Source organism: Lepidochelys kempii, chromosome 6, assembly GCF_965140265.1.
Source record: "Lepidochelys kempii isolate rLepKem1 chromosome 6, rLepKem1.hap2, whole genome shotgun sequence".
Taxonomy (NCBI): domain Eukaryota; kingdom Metazoa; phylum Chordata; order Testudines; family Cheloniidae; genus Lepidochelys; species Lepidochelys kempii.
The window spans coordinates 45,589,551-45,606,381 of NC_133261.1; the positions used below are offsets into that span (position 1 = coordinate 45,589,551).

General features: G+C 43.6%; 1 protein-coding gene across 3 annotated transcripts in view; it reads right to left on the reverse strand.

The window, feature by feature from the left end:
• Positions 1-1,510: 1,510 nt before the first annotated feature.
• The window catches only part of BBOX1 (gamma-butyrobetaine hydroxylase 1), a 78,566-nt gene continuing 63,245 nt past the window's right edge, over positions 1,511-16,831 (reverse strand). For all 3 annotated transcript variants that reach the window (XM_073347797.1, XM_073347795.1, XM_073347796.1), the window contains 3 exons: positions 13,906-14,102; positions 12,623-12,789; positions 1,511-7,470 (listed from right to left, as the gene is read on the reverse strand). In XM_073347797.1, coding sequence (XP_073203898.1) covers positions 7,310-7,470; positions 12,623-12,789; positions 13,906-14,102 — 525 coding nt within the window. In that variant the 3' untranslated portion in view covers positions 1,511-7,309. The remainder of the gene's footprint in view (positions 7,471-12,622; positions 12,790-13,905; positions 14,103-16,831) is intronic.

The following is a 16,831-nucleotide window of genomic DNA, read 5'->3' on the forward strand; positions in this document are numbered from 1 at the left end:
TGACTCTCAAGCCCCTCTTCCTATAATCCCATTGGAGCTATATGATGCAGGGAGCCCCACAAACCAGCTTGAAACCAAAAGCTTCCCTAGACCTTGTGCCAGGATGCTGCTCAATGTGAAGGAGCATTCAGAAGAACCCGAACACAAAGAGGTTTCCCTTGGCACCAGTGTCTCCGATAACGGCTGTCAGGGCGCTGCTAAACACGAGGCCAGAATACAGGCTCCAGAGGGGGTCCCTAATCTCACTTGCACCATCACTGCCACCCCATTAGTCCCATTGGGGACCCTGCCACCCCATTAGTAAGCAAAGCCTCCCTGGACTCAGGGTTCCCTCCCCACTGCCTCATGAGGTCCCTAAAATAGGCCCTTGTAGCTTCCCTCTTATGTAGAGCAGGGTAAGGCAACTCCAGAGAATTGCAATCTTTCTGCTTTCCCAGGCATTTTCCTTCACTGTCTCCTTCTCTCGCCTGGCTTCCCTTTGTTCTCTCTCTTCCTCCTCCTTTCCTGCTCTTCTCTCATCACTTTAATTTTTGCACTGCTCGCCTCCCCGCTAGTCTCCTCACCGTCTGTCCAGCGTGCCTCCCCCCATCCGCCGCTCTCCTGCTCGCCATCTTCCCACCCACCTGCCTCCCCATTCACCTCCTCGCCCTGCTTGCCCATCCGCCTCCTTTACCTTTATAACACTTAACAGCAGTAAATCTGAATTCGTATTATATCAGGTCACGTTATATCAGGGTAGAGGTGTCGCATGGATTAATTAGATCTTGTTTGTGCTCTAGTAGAGCAGTGTAAGTATTATGGACTTTGTCTTGCACAGAATTATACCTCTACATACTACTGTGGCCACAGACCTTTATGGCTAGGCTGTGTCAACTGCCTGCAGCTCATTGTAAAGCGTGCTTTAACTCAACTGCAGCCTGTGGGAACACCACAAAGCATTCAGAATACCTCCTGGAGCTCCCCATTGTGCAGTGGGAGTGTGTACACTGTTATACTCATTCTCAGAGTGTAGCATACAGCCGCCCCCACCCATGGCTGGCCATGGTACCGCCTACTTCCCAACACCACTGGGAACTGGTGTCCAGACCCTCACATAGGTAGGTGCCTAACTTCTATTGATTTCTGCTGCTTCGATGATATGATCCTCCCTAGCCTAATTCAGATTCTTACCCTGCTTTTTTTGAAACAAAACACTCTGCCACATGCTTTGCTAATAAAGAAATGAACTAAATATAGCTGCATGCACACATACCTATGCGAAATGAATGCCATCTCTGTCCCTGAGTTTGCAGATTCATGAATAATCTTATGTTTGTAACAGGCACATAGATCATCAGTGAAAAGTGTCCTTGGAATCGGCAGAAAAGGAGCAGGGAGTTAAAGCACTAAAATCAGCTTTTCTTACCACGGAAATCAAGACTCTGACAACCAGCATTCAAAGGCTTCACGTGTACAGCACATTTCATGACTCTGAATATAAAACTAGTCACTCTAGCACACAGGACATGCCTTTCATAAATGGAACGTGCCAACTAAGCAGCACAGCGCATTTAATGTTTTGGGATAACATGAATATTACACGAATACAAATGTACACAAAGCAGTGACATATGAACCGGAGAGGTAGTCTGTTTTTATTTACCTTCCACTTTACATTTGGTCTCAGAGTAGTAGCTGTGTTAGTCTGTATTCGCAAAAAGAAAAGGAGGACTTGTGGCACCTCAGGGATAAGCTTTTCGTGAGCTGTAGCTCACGAAAGCTCATGCTCAAATAAATGTGTTAGTCTCTAAAGTGCCACAAGTACTCCTTTTCTTTTTACATTTGGTGTCACAGATGTATGCAAAACGTACACACAAGCAAATCCATGGCTTACAACTGCCAAAGGACTGAATTCATGCTGTCTGTACTCCTGATCCTGCACCACTGGGAGTTTTGCCATTTACCTCTCTGGACACTAGCTCAGATTTTATGGTCCTACCTGCTAAAGGCCACATTCAGCGTGACAGGAGGGCATGGGACACTTCTCTCCATGCACAGTCTATTTCTCTCATGCCCAGGAGATAGGTTCCACTGTGTTGAAGCATAGCGGCACAAGCATAGTCTTCCAGATAGGTGGGGTGCAGTCACTGGTACATGCTAACCAAACTGCACACACTAGGCAGCAAACAAGTGCATGTTACTGCAGATTCCCCAGGCTCACCTGGATGAATACTGCACCTGCATTGCTGTAGGAGAGGATGCACTGCTCAGTGCAACCACCTGAGTCAGAATTTAGCTTCTGTAGCTGATTGGTAACTATAGAGGTAAGACAAATTTGGCTGCACTGGGCATATACACAACCAATCAAATTGCTATCTTTGGAAAAATATCTCCTGGCCACCATTCTCCAGCATATGAGCAAAATCCAATGTCCAAAGCAACTTTTAATAATACATAAGCATATGACTAAAATGGCTCTCGGAAAAGTAATGCACAAAATGACACTCCCCTATAAGCATTTGTATAAAGCCAGGTGTCTTGCTTTACAGTTTAATTCACTTTAACACCACTATGTGGCAAATGATATATAAGAAAACTAATGTACAATTAAAACACAGTGCTGTGGGGTTTTGGTTTTAATAGAGATGTACAAACAGACTGCCTGCATATTTTTTGAAGGAAATGTTGAGGGATCAAATAGCTACTAAAAGCTAGGTTTTGTGACATACCACGAGCTTATGCTGTCACTTCAGACTATAATGTGATGCCCAAACTCTGAGATGTCAAAATTCACTCTTTAGTGTTCTAAAGAACTCGCTCAGTTTCTCACATTCTCATATCAGGAGTGTGAAAATAACCTGTTTCTGTAATCCTGAGTTGTTGGGGGCAGGGGGAGAAACTAACAGACAAAATATGTTCTGGTTAGCAGAATATATTTTTTAAACCTCCCTTTTCCAAATTGAAATCTGAATAAAGGAAATTCATTTCTGTGAAGGATAGTACCCAAGCAACCTGACAGTACTTTGCTGTTGTACACCATCGTGTGTCCCATATTCTGGACCCTACAGTGAGTCTGCAGTACAGCTGGGGAGGGTATTTTATCATGCAAGAAGGGTGCATGAGAGGAAGGATGTCCTTGTGGGCTGGGTTCTAGGAGATCTGGGTTAAATTCCCAGCTCTGCCACAGACTGACTGTGTGATGCTGGGCAAGCCACTGAGGTGGAAGGCTCCTTAGTTCAACATTTAGGCACATTAGAACTGTTGAGCCGTCAGTCTAGGGTTGTCTGACTGCCTATGAAATTTCTTTGTGGGGCAGGAATATATACACCCAGGGAGCGGAAGGTGGCACTGGAGTCCTTCAGGATATGCAAAGACTCACCTGTCTTTTTGTTAAACAGATGAACGTCATTGAAGGGCAGATCCTCCACGGTTTCTGAAGCTCCCTGGGAAACCCTGAAGCATGAACCCCTGATTCCCTGCACATTGAAATGGCTGTAGCCATCACCCCTGAAGATGTCTCAACTGCATCTACCACTGATGGAAGAGTGGTCCTGGCAACAATCTTGCCTTCCTCTATAAAAGCCTGGAAACAAGCTCTGTCCTGCTGCGGAAACTTGTCAGCAAAGTCCACAGATTCTGAATAGTTCAGAAAATCGTACTTAGCCATCAGTGCTTGGTAATTGGCTATCCTGAACTGAAGGCTAGAAAAAGAAAAGACCTTCCTTTCCAATAAGTCAAGATGTTTGCCTCCCTTATCAGTTAGAGTAGATCATGGGTGTTGCTGCCTAGATTTCTCCATGGACCACTAAAGAGTTTGGGGCAAGATGAGAGAACAGAAATTCCACCACTTTGCTGGGACATGGTAATATTTCTCTGCCCTCTTAGGAGTAGGGGCACAAGTAACTGGGGTATGCCAGAGCACTCTAGCTTACTCCAGTATGGCTTTGTTAACAGGGAGCGCTATCTGACTGGAACCAGAGGATAGCAGGATGTCCAGGAGCTTATGCTGAGGATCCTGAACTTCCTTAAGAGGAATCTGCAGCTCCTCTGCAATTCTGCAAAGTAGTTCTTGGAACTGCTTATAGTGATCAGAAGGATGGAGACATCAGAGCCACCACCTCATCTGGGGATGAAGATGACAATCTTGTTGGTTCTAGTGGAACTGCTGGGTCCAGCATGTCTTCCTACTCCTCCTCAACTGGATTAGGAGGAAGCTCTGATTGCCCTCTCAGACAGGTGGATGAGATGGTTCCCCAGCACACGGCAGCATGGTATGGGTCACATGGCTCCCAATAAGGCCAATAAAATGAATTGGATGAGGGTGGCAGAGGTCCCCATGGCATGGGGTACCAACAGCTGTGAGGCAGGTGATGAGGTGGAGGTTAATCCCAAGCTGGTCCAGGCCTCCTGTCTGGGAAGGCATGTTTTGGAGGAGGAATTAATGGTTCATTGGGTAGTTCAGAATCTTTCGAGGAAGAGAAAGCCTCGGTCAGAGTTATGAGGTGAGCTAGGGCACATGTGTGGACCAACGAATTCTGATTTCATAATTCTCCGGCTCCAGGCGCTTGGAACACATGTGTACCCACTGTGGAATACACAGACGGATCAGCACTCGAAGATGAATACACAATATTGATCAAGCCTTTGCTGAGAATGCTTTAAAGGGAACTGGCGATGCAATCTGTTCCATGCCTTTCATGGTATGTATCGATGCAATCCATGATGAAGCTTGCAAAGAATTGGTGTTACTAGTGTAGTATTTAATGGAGAAAAGAACTGGTATTAGAGAGATTTCTAGATTTAAATGAGTATAATATAGGGACCAATGTATCTGTATTTGAGAAGACAGATGTTAGTAGTAGATGTTGAAGATACAATAACTAGAGTATACGGTCACTTTTCAAGAAGCTCTAAAAGAAAAGAAATACTGAAAGAATTAGATGATTTTTGCAGTGTAGAAAGCAGAAAATTTTTGAACCATGTGCTAAGTCGATGGCTAAGTTTGCAGCACTGTTTAACCAGACTACTTCAGCAATATCCAGCTTTGAAGGCATATTTTTTCCCCCAAGGTAATAAAAATCCTGGTGTAAAATCTCAAAGTAATTTTTGAAAATCTACAAACTGAACTGTACTACCTGTTTTTGCGCATTATGCAGCTGTTTCAAAAGATCTTTGGAAGATACATAAAGCCATCCTGTCTCAAAGAAACAAAAGAATTGTCAAAGGTAGATTTCTTAAATCCAGAAAACTAAGTGGAGGATAACAAATTGTTGGATTTTGTGCCTCACCATTCCTGAAATCTGAAGAAATGCAATGCAGTGCTCATTGTGACACTATCAGCAAAAGTTTTTACTCTGATGTGAAGTGAATGAAAGTGAAGCTAGGAAAGCTCTTCTGGAAAATCTCCCAGAGAAGACAGACATTTTACAGTCTTTGTGTTAGATTTCAGGAAGAGAAGCAGACATGAGTTTTCTATTCTAGTGAAGACACTGACGACCTTTCCAGTAATTCCCACAGAAGAAATGGAGAGCCTCAATAATGAATTTGGTACCTCCCATTTAACAAGGAAGTTTGAATTTGAAACAGAATCAATGCTAGTGATTTTTTTTGTGACGGGTGAACTAAAAAGTCCAGTGTCAGGGACACCACAGTTTCCACTGCTTTCCAAAGCTATCTGAGTTTGTCTCATAGCAGTGCTGGGTGTGAAAGGATTTTCAGCATATGTGTAAAAATTTGCACCCATCAGAGAAGTGAAATCAAAACTAAGACACTAAGGGGTGTACTTGCCACCAGAATGAATTTGTTTTGCAAACAGTACTGTTACCAGCTCTACCTGAGCAATGAGAGGCTGAAGAAAGCAAGAGTGCTATGTTCACAGTACTTCAACAAGATCATTAATAAGTTAAAATACATGTTTTTATGGTATTATTTAGCAAAGTAATATAAGGGAACTTATATAGTGTGTCTAGTCAGATAGGGGTTATTAGCAAATTAAACACCACCACAAATTTCCCTGAAATTATTTTGGAAATGTTGGTCACTATGGATATCTGAGACAGAAGGGGGAACTGAACCAGAGCCTCCCATGTTCCGGGTGACTACCAGTGTTGGTGGGAGGGGGCCCCTCCTCTGTTTTTCTTGGGAAAGGGCTGACCTGGCTTAGGCAATGAATTCCAGGAAAGGCTTATGGCTGTGACTCCCAAGTGGAGGGATTCCCTTCGGCCTGGAGTTAGGCACCTACTGAAGAGTGGAGTTTAGGCCACATCTCTCTCGTTGGCATTTCCTACTGGCTATCTTAGGCAGCTCCTAGCTCAATCTGCTGCTTTTTGTGAATCCTATCTTTAGGCAACTAAGTCTCTCCTTCTATTGTATAGGGAGCCTAGGTGCCTAGCTCAGGGCTGTGAATTCCACTCAGTGGCAAGGTGCCTAAAAGTTAGCCTTTGCAATGCTGAGCCTAGTCCCCCATGTGACTCTCATGCTGAATCTCTCAATGCCTCAGTTCCTAGCTGTAAAATGGGGCCAAAAACATCTTTCATCTGTACAGACTGAAAGCTCTTCAGGACAGGGAGAGTCTTCTACTAAGTATATGCTAAGCACCACAGTAGGGGTCTGATCTCTGGACTTTAGGTAGTATTGTAATACTACTACGGATAAGGAGGGGTATGAGTCCATCTCCTCTCTTATAGCTGTATGGACTCTTTAGAGCTAACTGGAATAAAAAGTACTAAAAACACTCAAAAAACTGGTAGTGTGAAATTAAGCAGGAGTGGCTCTGAACCATACACAAAGAGCAGATCTGTTGAGTAAGAAGATGCTATTTTTGAATAGTCACTTTTCAGAGTAGAATTGCTTGTTAACCTCACTGGAGATTCTAAAGCTATTGTTGGTTTTTTGGGGGTGGGGTAAAGAAAATGAGTCATTATATATAAAATGGTTTTATCTCTCTGAAAATAGATATAAAATTCTCAGAAAGCTGCTGTCCATTATAAACACTTAATGGGTGACACATGAAAGGCTTTTCTTGATGCCTCACCTGGAGAGACTGATTTCTGAGAAGGAAAGGCCTATTTGTGATGTATTGGTACTAACCAGTTTCAATCTAATACAGTAAGTTGTAATACCACTTACAATGACAGCAGAATAAAGACATACTATGAGAGATATTGTTTTCAACAAAGCATACTTTCAAAAAATATGGTCAGTCTTTCAAAGGTTACATTAGCGAAGGTTGTAAAATGTATGCTTGGTGTTGGAAATCCAATACATTTGTATTTTTTAAAACAAAGATGAACCGTCCGAGGCATTGCTAATTGCTAAACCAGAAGAAAGTTTAATTGCTATTCTGAATGATCTTCCTCAGGAGTCGGAGTCTTGACATTACCACATCCCAGTCTGCATAAGCACCTTCAAGGTGACGGGATGTTTCTGCTCCTGATTGGTAGCTCCGGCGACCATGCAGTAAACGCCAGTTGTCAAATGTTACTATGTCCCCTATGAAGATATTAAACAATGTACTTCACAACTTTGTCATGTTTTCCATCATTTCAAATATATAACACATTGACGTGATTTAAATGCATTTGTCTGAGTGTCTCTTAAAACCCGCAGCCCCAAAAAACCCATTCCCCACAATTGAGAAATGTAAACATTCTGAGAAAGCACAACATTCCATCACTTACATTTGTCTGTGCCTGGGGTAACTGAGCACCTCATAATCATCAATATACTGATGCTCAACATCCCAGTGGCATTGAGGCGCGCTATTATCACCATGTTACAGATGGGGAACTGAGACACAGAGGGTCTAAGTAACTTCCCCCAGTCACCCAGGAAGTCTATGGCTGGGAATTGAATTCAGGTCTCTCAAGTCTCAGGCTAGAGCCCTAGCCACTGTATCTTCTGCAAACTGCAACTCCCTCCCACATCACTAGGGTTATAGGGGCTGCAGGAGTACTACAATCCTATGGCTGAAATAACCACTTTTCATGGATCCAACCAGCACAGAGAAAGGGGTTTGACATGAAATAAAATGACCTCACCAATGGTGGCAATGCAGCAAAGCCTCTACTCCCCCACCCCACCCTTCTCTGTCACCTGAATGGGGGGAAATGTACAGGGTGCCCAATTCATTGTTGTAGAGGATAACTACAGTGCAAAATGGAGCTAGGAGGCTCTCACTCCTCAGTCAGGGACCATTCACATTTGGCCAAGTTCTGAGCCTTTGAAAAACTGCCGTTTGCACCCCAGATGCCAACTTTCATGCGGTAATAAGCACCCCGACTTTCACAATAAGCCAAAAATCAAGCTAATCCCATTTCAAAACAAGCCAATCCCTAAGTCCCCCAACACTCTATGTGACTAGATCCCTTCGGTGTGCAGTCTGGGACTGTGGTGGTCCCACTGTGCACCCCTGACTCTCTCTCCCCCTTGTCCTTGCTTGCCAGGAGCCGATCAAAAAACAGAAGCAACAAGCTACAACAAGCAACAGGCTACAAGCTAAACAAGCAACAAGCCAAAAACTAGCCAACAAGCAACTCACAAGCCAATTAGGACAAAAACTAGCCCAATTTCTGTGTTTTTTTCAGGGGTTTGGCATGTCTGGTTTGCACATGCTCAGAAGCAGCTTCTTACGGTCTGGGAGCTAAATTCTTCAAAGGTTCTATTGGCACTGAATACACAGCTCCATGTGTGACTGCACTGCGCATGTGCTATCCCCAAAGAACAACTCAGCATGCCTCATCTCTGGGAGTTGGGGCTAAGCAGGACCTTCCCAGCGATTGTGGCTCTGGGCTGCTGTGGTGCGGGCACCAGAACTGAGAGCAATGGACTTTCTGTCCTGTAGACTCAATGCTCTTGCTGATGGTGCCCAACAGTGAGAAGGGGGAAGCAGCCTGATTAAAAGGCCGAGGTGAGGAATGGTGGGGGTGTGCGTGTGTTTGGGTGTGGGGGAACATGAAGAGAGGGGAATGAAAGAGCCAAAGGGTGGGGAGAAGCAGACAGGGAAGCAGTAGCCAACAGGAGCTGGGGGAAGGGGCAGCAGAGGGAGTTAGGGAGGAGAGGTGCAGGTGTCTGGGTGGTATACAGGTGTGATTCAGGGGGAACAGAGGTAGGAGCCTGGGTCTGGATAGGATTAGAGGGAATGGAGGCAGGAACTGGGGGAAGGGGCTAGAGAGGGTGAGCCAGACTTGGTGGGGGATGGGGCAAAAGGGTCAATAAGCACTTAGCGCATACTATCTTTGGGCTTTTGCACTGCTGCCCACCATTGCAACGTCTGAGCACCTTCCATGCAAAATCCCCTCCAGAATGCAGACCTGAAGCCAGGAGTCCTGAGACTCTACATTCCTCTGCTGTCAGCAAATATGTACGAAACCTACTTGCAAACTGTGTTTTATCTCCCTCTATGCCCAATCCACGTACTCTGCCTGCTGCTGCTATCAATAGCTCTGTTAGCTCAAGTGGCAGAGGTCTGAGAGGATCTAAAGTTTCCAAACCTGCTTGATGACCCAGGCAGGTGTCAATATGATGCTACATGATGGAATTTCTGTGTTTTCAGATTTTTTTTTTTTTAACATGAGAAAATGACATCCCAAAAGACCACATTAAAGAACATTACTAAGGTTGCAAAGTCGAGCACTAAAAAGTTAGGAAATGTCAGAATTAAGTTTGCCCATACAGCCTTAATTCAGCCTCCTTGTGCATATGGCTTCTGATACCTACTACTTTTCCACCCAAAGGCACTCCTGCCTCATTCAGTGCTTTGGGAATTAATCAGGTTTATATAGTCAAGGAGGGTGTTATCTCTAGGACTCCTGCCGCACGTTGGAAGGTATGTAGTGAATAAGGCAGGAAACTGGAGAAAGAGAAACAAAACTGCCTGTTCTCAAATGGATAAAGCAGATGTTAATTCCTTTGAAGTTTACACCGCTGTTGTGGAGTCAGGAGTCTGGCTGATTCCATAGGTGTGGTGGGAGAGGAGGACCTAGATGGGAAATGTTAGACAAAGGATTAGGAAGCTGTTAAATAGAGCAGACTGAGGAAGAGAGGTAGGATCTGCAGTGAAAGAGACTGTAACCAGTTTCCTAGACTCTGGGTAACCAGGTAGGGCTATGTGAGGGGAGGGCGGCTGCATGAGAGATTGTGCAGAGGAGGAGGAACTGTGAAGGACTGCATGGAGGATGAGAAAGACGGACCATGAGGGATCATGCAGAGGAAGTGGAAGGACCACGGGGGATCCGTGGCAAAAGAGGAAGAACCACGAGGTATCACATGCCGGGGGAGGAGGAGACGGGACCATGTGGATCATGTGGAGCAGAAAGAGGGACCACAAGGGACCATGCCAAGGCGGAGCAAGGGGAGCAAGTACAACAAGGGATCGTGCAGAGGAAGGACAACAAAAGATCACGAGGGATGATGCTCAGGGGCCAACAAGGGATCACTGGAGGAAGAGGGACCACAAAGGTTTGCTCAGAGAAGCAGGAGGAGGAAGCCGCATGAAGTATCATGCAAGGATGAAGAACTGTTGGGAAGAAACAAATGCAGGTGCCTTAAACAATGAGTGATGAGTAAAAAAACAACTAGGTTGAGGAAAGAGACAGCTCCACAGATAAGAGTCGCCCACAGCAACCTCCCAGGAGATGTGTGAATCTTTATTCCCTCTGGTGCAGTGAGCTAGGGCAGAGCCTTATTCCCTGTTACAGCCAGCACAGGGGAGGGGCTAATAAAGTTCTCGTGTGTGGGGCTGTCTCCAGCCGGGGGAGCAACCTTGGGAAAGTGGCTGAAATAGATAGCACTCATGGCTCCCCACCGACCTCGATCAAGGCTCCACATACAATAATCTGGACAAAAGGTTTAAGTGGGTGAAGTCACTTCACATACACAAAGCCAGAGGCTTTGTGCAGGTGATGAGCATGGGTGCTAGCAAGTAAAATCCACCCATAACCCAGAGGCTCCCCCCCGACCTCGATCAAGGCTCCACATATGATAATCTGGACAAAAGGTTTAAGTGGGTGAAGTCACTTCACATACACAAAGCCAGAGGCTTTGTGCAGGTGATGAGCATGGGTGCTAGCAAGTAAAATCCACCCATAACCCAGAGGCTCCCCCCCGACCTCGATCAAGGCTCCACATATGATAATCTGGACAAAAGGTTTTAGTGGGTGAAGTCACTTCACATACACAAAGCCAGAGGCTTTGTGCAGGTGATGAGCATGGGTGCTAGCAAGTAAAATCCACCCATAACCCAGAGGCAAGGTGTGGGTCTGCAGTGCACACCCCTGGCAGCTATTACTGCAGCCTATGGGCTGGAAAAGCATGTGCTCCATCACCTCCGCCCTGCGTGTGTGGGGCAACAGTGCCACTAGAGACATATAACAATGGATCCCCTGGTCCATCTACGTTGCTGCCCTCTGCAGCACACAGGACGGCAGATGCCTTCATGTGTAGCCCTGCTGCACAACCCGACCGCGACATATTAGCATGGCATGTCTTTGCCCAAGCACTGTGCACCAGGGTAATTTTCAGCCAACAGGCTCAGAACAGCCTGTATTTTTTGTGTGTAACATATCTAACTACATTATAAAAACATTCAGGTTACAAAGTCAAGTGTTTAAGAGTTAAGAAATGCCAGAATGTAGCTAACCCATGCAGCCTTAATTCAGTCCTCTTGTGTGTATGGATTATGATACAGGTTACGTCTATACTTGGAACTACGGGTGGGATTCTCAACTCATGTAGCCGTACTTGTACTAGCCCTCATTGCATTTGTGTACTGAAAATAGTAGGGTAATCACGGTAGCAAAGACTGAAGGGAGCGGCAGGAACAGATTAGTCACCTTGAGTACAAACCCGACTGGAACCCCCTGGGTACATGCTTAGGGTGGCTAGTCAGTGCCACTGCTTGCTGCTGCCCATTCTACCACAGCTACACTATTATATTCAGGGTGTATGGGAACTGGGATTCACACTCTCAGCTCCAAGTGTAGACACAGCAACAGTCCTTCATTAAGTGATCACATGCTACTTTTTTCCACAAGACCCCTGCTCACACAGTGCACAACAGGAACGTGCTCACTTAATGGGCAGCTATTCAACGGTCTGTGTTATCCTCATCACTCAGCCTGGGCCCCATGAATTATTTACTGCACACTATTTAAACACAACTCCAAAGACAGAGTAATTAATTTCCTCCATCATGGTTTCTATGATGCTCTCATCATAGTATCTGATTGCTTCATACCTAATAGTGAATGCGTCTTCATAACACCCTGTAAGGTAATGCAGTGCTATTATCCCCATTTTACAAATGGGGAACTGAGGCACAGAGAAATTAAGGGTAAAACTGTCTAAGGTGTCCACTGATTTTGATGCCCAACCTCAGACCTCATTTTCCAGAATATTTAGCATTTGTATAGCACTTTACGTGTTCAAAGCACAGCTCCAATTGATTTCAGCTGTGGTCATGAGTGCTCTGGACTTCTCCAAATCTGGCCCCAAGTGTTTCATGCTGGGTACTCAGAGAGGACCAAGGTTGTCTTTTCATACCAGCATTGTACTAACATATTCAAATGGTTAGGATTTTGTTCTTAGGCAAAGGCATGAAAAAAATCTTCCAATTACCATAAGCAAAAGCAACTTATTCACTGACCTGGTTTCATCTTGTAGGTAAACTTATGTTCCGGGCTGTTCAATAGATCAATGAACTCCTTCAGAGCTGCATAAAATGGCTGCACTTTTTCAGCAGGTATGTCAAAAACAGTGTCTCTTGTTGCATTATTATAATTGATACGAACCACTTGGCCTCTGTAATCTACACTGAGAGACAGAGAGAGAGAGAGAAAAATGTATTATCATGCCACTCAAACCTTTTAGCATATTTTTGTTTTGGTGGGGTCAGGTTCACTTCCCCCTTTCAGTTGTTGGTTGTTACAGTACAGTTCAACAGTGAAGTGCAGTGCTATGACAAAGTATTGTACATTATTGCATATCAGGCTGCTGATTCCAAGTTTATCAATGGGTCAGGGTTTAGGAAGATTAATAATCAAAGGGACTTGAGCTCCTAAATATTTTGGTATTTTTGAAAATCCCACCCTTATTCTGTCTATATAAAAAATCAAAACACACACACACACAATTTATATATCTGTATGTGTGTGTGTTTTGATTAATAGATTTTTACAGCCAGAAGGGACCATTCTGACATCTAACCTGACCTCCTTGTCATGTAACAAGATTAAAAGATGATGATAATACAACAAGACAGCCTCTATGTAACATCAGAGATTTTTCTATCTAGGAGCTTCAAAACATGGCAGTGCCCCAGCATTGGTGAACATTTCATATAGAATTTAGATAGAAGACCAACTGCTCCTAAATTCTATTTGCAGCTGTGAAGGATATCAACTGAAGGTTATTATGGTTGCTGTGAGTTCCTGGAGGGTGGAAAGAATGAGTAGGGAAAGTTGAGACATGATACATTTAATAATAAAAATAATAAAGAATAACTGACACATTATAGTACAACATAATTCAGTTGACAAGACATAATACTTAAAGACAAAATTGAAACACTGTTTTCCCACAAGGTGGCAGGCACAGACCCTCTAACATCTTTCTGCAAGAGAAACAATGAAAGATGCAAATAGAACTTTTTCATTCAAACAAATTGTTGCTATGCAACCAGTACTAAATTTGTAATGAAAGCGTTGCTGGGACTCAAACAATTTTTTTACATTCATAACTAATGCAGCAAGCCCAGATGTGCCTGGGCTATGAACTGCCAAGCCTAGAGGTACTGGGGCTCAGCCCTGGCAAACCTAGGCACAAATTAAGCACTGTGTGCAACTCTGTAATTCCTGGTGAACCAGCAATATGGTATGAGCTACTACTGGGATTTTGCTAGCTATAATCAGACCCTTGACTATTACTCACTCTATAATCCTCTGTTTAGACTGCATAGTGAAATCACAGTAGTCGATCCCAACATCCGTGAAGTCTACAAGGGTGGAGGAGAGGATTTGAAAGGCTTGGGGATTTTGCTCCTTCAGCTTGTTGGATATGTGAAATCCATCCACAACTTCACTTTCACCTCCAGTAGCTGCTTGTTTTATACAATGAAGAAACTGAATCTGTAACAAATTAACACCTCATTACAGGAAGAAACAGCCTGGATATTTAATAATTCATTATCATCAGTTCACTCATCTGCCCTGTCATTTAAAAATATCCTAAAAGGACCTGTAGCCCCATTGTATTACCCCAGTTTTACACCAGTCTGGATCTACCGTCACAATGGGGTAAAACTTAAGTAACAGGGTGGTGAATTAGGCCTAAATCACAAAGCTCTGGTTCCATAATTTTCTTCTGGCCTGAGTCAGGTTGGTATAACTGGTTATTGTTGCCATATAATTTTAAAAACACACTGTGGTCATTACATCCTCTCTAAATATAGGGGATTATTTTCCACTTGCAGAAATGACATAATTAGGTGTGAAAAATGTGCTCACCAAGGATGTCAGTGTATGTCACTGGCTTATTGAGGACAACAGGTCTAAGATATCTACAGCAATAATGGACCCTCAGGAAACATACACTTCTGTTTATGGTGTGTTCAGAGTTCTCAAAAAACTGGACAAGATGGAGCTGAAGGGCCAAATTCTGCTCTCAGTTGCACGAATGTAAATCCGGGATAACTCTAGTGGGCTCAGTGTTGCTCCCAGTTAATGACAAACTCCCATTGACATCCAGGAGAGCAGCATCAGGTCCACTTACTGCAGCTTACACCAGTGTAACTAAACACAGAATTGGACCATGCAACTTTCACTGAAGTCATAGAGGACTGCACCCATGTAATGGAACTGAGTTAGATCTGAAGAAAATGGGAAGTAAGGCAAAGAAGCGAGGGAAAGGAACAGATTCAGGTATTGTTAGCTGCCCCTGTAGTATGGGGTGATGTAATATGGCAGTGATTATACAGAAAAACAGGGGTAACTGTTGAGGCAGAAGAAGAATCAATCAACATAACCATTAATGAAATGAAGTTTAGATTCTAATTACAACCTGCCCTAGTTAAGGGATGGTGTATGGCTGCACTGGCCCAGGCACAAAGGTGATTCAGGGACTCACAATTCATTCCCTGTTCCTTCCGTGCGCTGGGGAGGGAGTACATTACTTCAGCTTTTTCACAGAGGAGCTTGCTCCTACTCTATATCTCACACCAGCTATTCTGGACAGAATGTAGAGGTGCACAGGAGACAGAACACCCATTTGCTTACAGCAGGGAGTACTAGGTAAGCAGCTTCTTCTCTCACCACCGTGGCGAGAACTGCAATCTGTGCATGAGCAAACAGGGGCATACATGGCTAGGGAAGGGCTGTGACAGTTTAGCCCACAGTGATAATGGCCCTATGACAAAACTCCAAGGGATGCAAAATGAGACATTAGCTTTCCAGTCAAGAGAGATGGAAACTCCAACCAAAACTAGCACTCATCTTTAACAGGATATCATGTGAATGAAATCAAAACTTTTGAAAAATCCTCAGATATTTTTATAGGTGGCCTCTAAAACTTAACCACCACCCATTTAGGGCTATACTTTCTGATAGTCTGTTTTAGATACATTAAAGTACCCAGATACTATATAATAATTAGGAAATTAGGACAATCATGCATTGTGAGCCTAGGTGGTAAATATGTTTCTAATGTGCTAAAAAACAATTTTTATTTTAAAGTAGGGTTTTAGAATTGAACAGGTTGTGCTTTTCTTTTTTTTTAAAATGTTTTATGGCAGTACGTGATTTTGTGGTTTTGGCACAGATAAGATAGTGAGCTAAGGCACATCTGTTTCCTATTAATGAATTACCACTCTATTCCTATTCCACATTAACCAACAGCATCTAAATGAATTTTCAGCAAGTAGCACATTAATGTGAAAGATTTGGCACCTCTTCAGAAATAGATCTTACTGGCCTGTTCATTTCATCACAAAATCATTACTTCAAGCCTTGGGGTGGGGTGGGGTTGGGAGGGATGATTGCAAGTATGAAATTTGAAGATACAAATGTTTGCCGTAGTATCTTTGTTAGTTATACATTCTTTGTGGTACTCTCTTTCAGGTCTGTTGTGAATTATGTGAATCATGTTGTACTGTCATGGTGACTCAGAGTTCCACAGGTTAACTGGGTAAAAATGCATTTCCTGTTATTAGTTTAAAGTTGTTGCCATCCAGTTTCACAGGATATCCCCTGTTTCTTGTATTATGCTTAAGTAAACAGAAGTGGCGATTTACCTTCTCTCACTCGTTAGGTTTATATCTTGATCATCTCTCCTGTTTGTCTCCTCTGAATTACACACACCTAGAATAAAGTTTTCAAAGCTGCCTAAGGTATGCCCAGTTCCCATTAGTTTTAATCTTTTCAATCTCTCTTCACGTGGAAGTATTCTCAGGCCTCTAATGATTTTTTCTCCCCATCTCTGAACTTCTGTTTTTGTTACATTATTTTTCAGATACGGTGGTCAGAAATGGACACAGCATTCAAAGCGAGGGACCCTATTGAACTGAATAATGGCACTGTAATATAGTCAATATGATTTTTGTGCAACATACTGCATCCTAATATGCAGTTTGCTCTTTTTGACTTGCACATTACACAGAGGTTTTCACTTAGCCATCTACAGTGGCTTCCTGACCTTTTTCCTAAGTAAAAAGTTTTTTCATTTAGTCCCCGCTAGTATGAGTATTTTAAAATGTTTCCTTCCAATGTGCACTACCTCTCATTTGTCAAAAGTGAATTTCAGTTGCTATCCTTGCTGCCCATTCAGCTGGTTTTGTTAGGCCACTCTGGAGTACCCCACATTT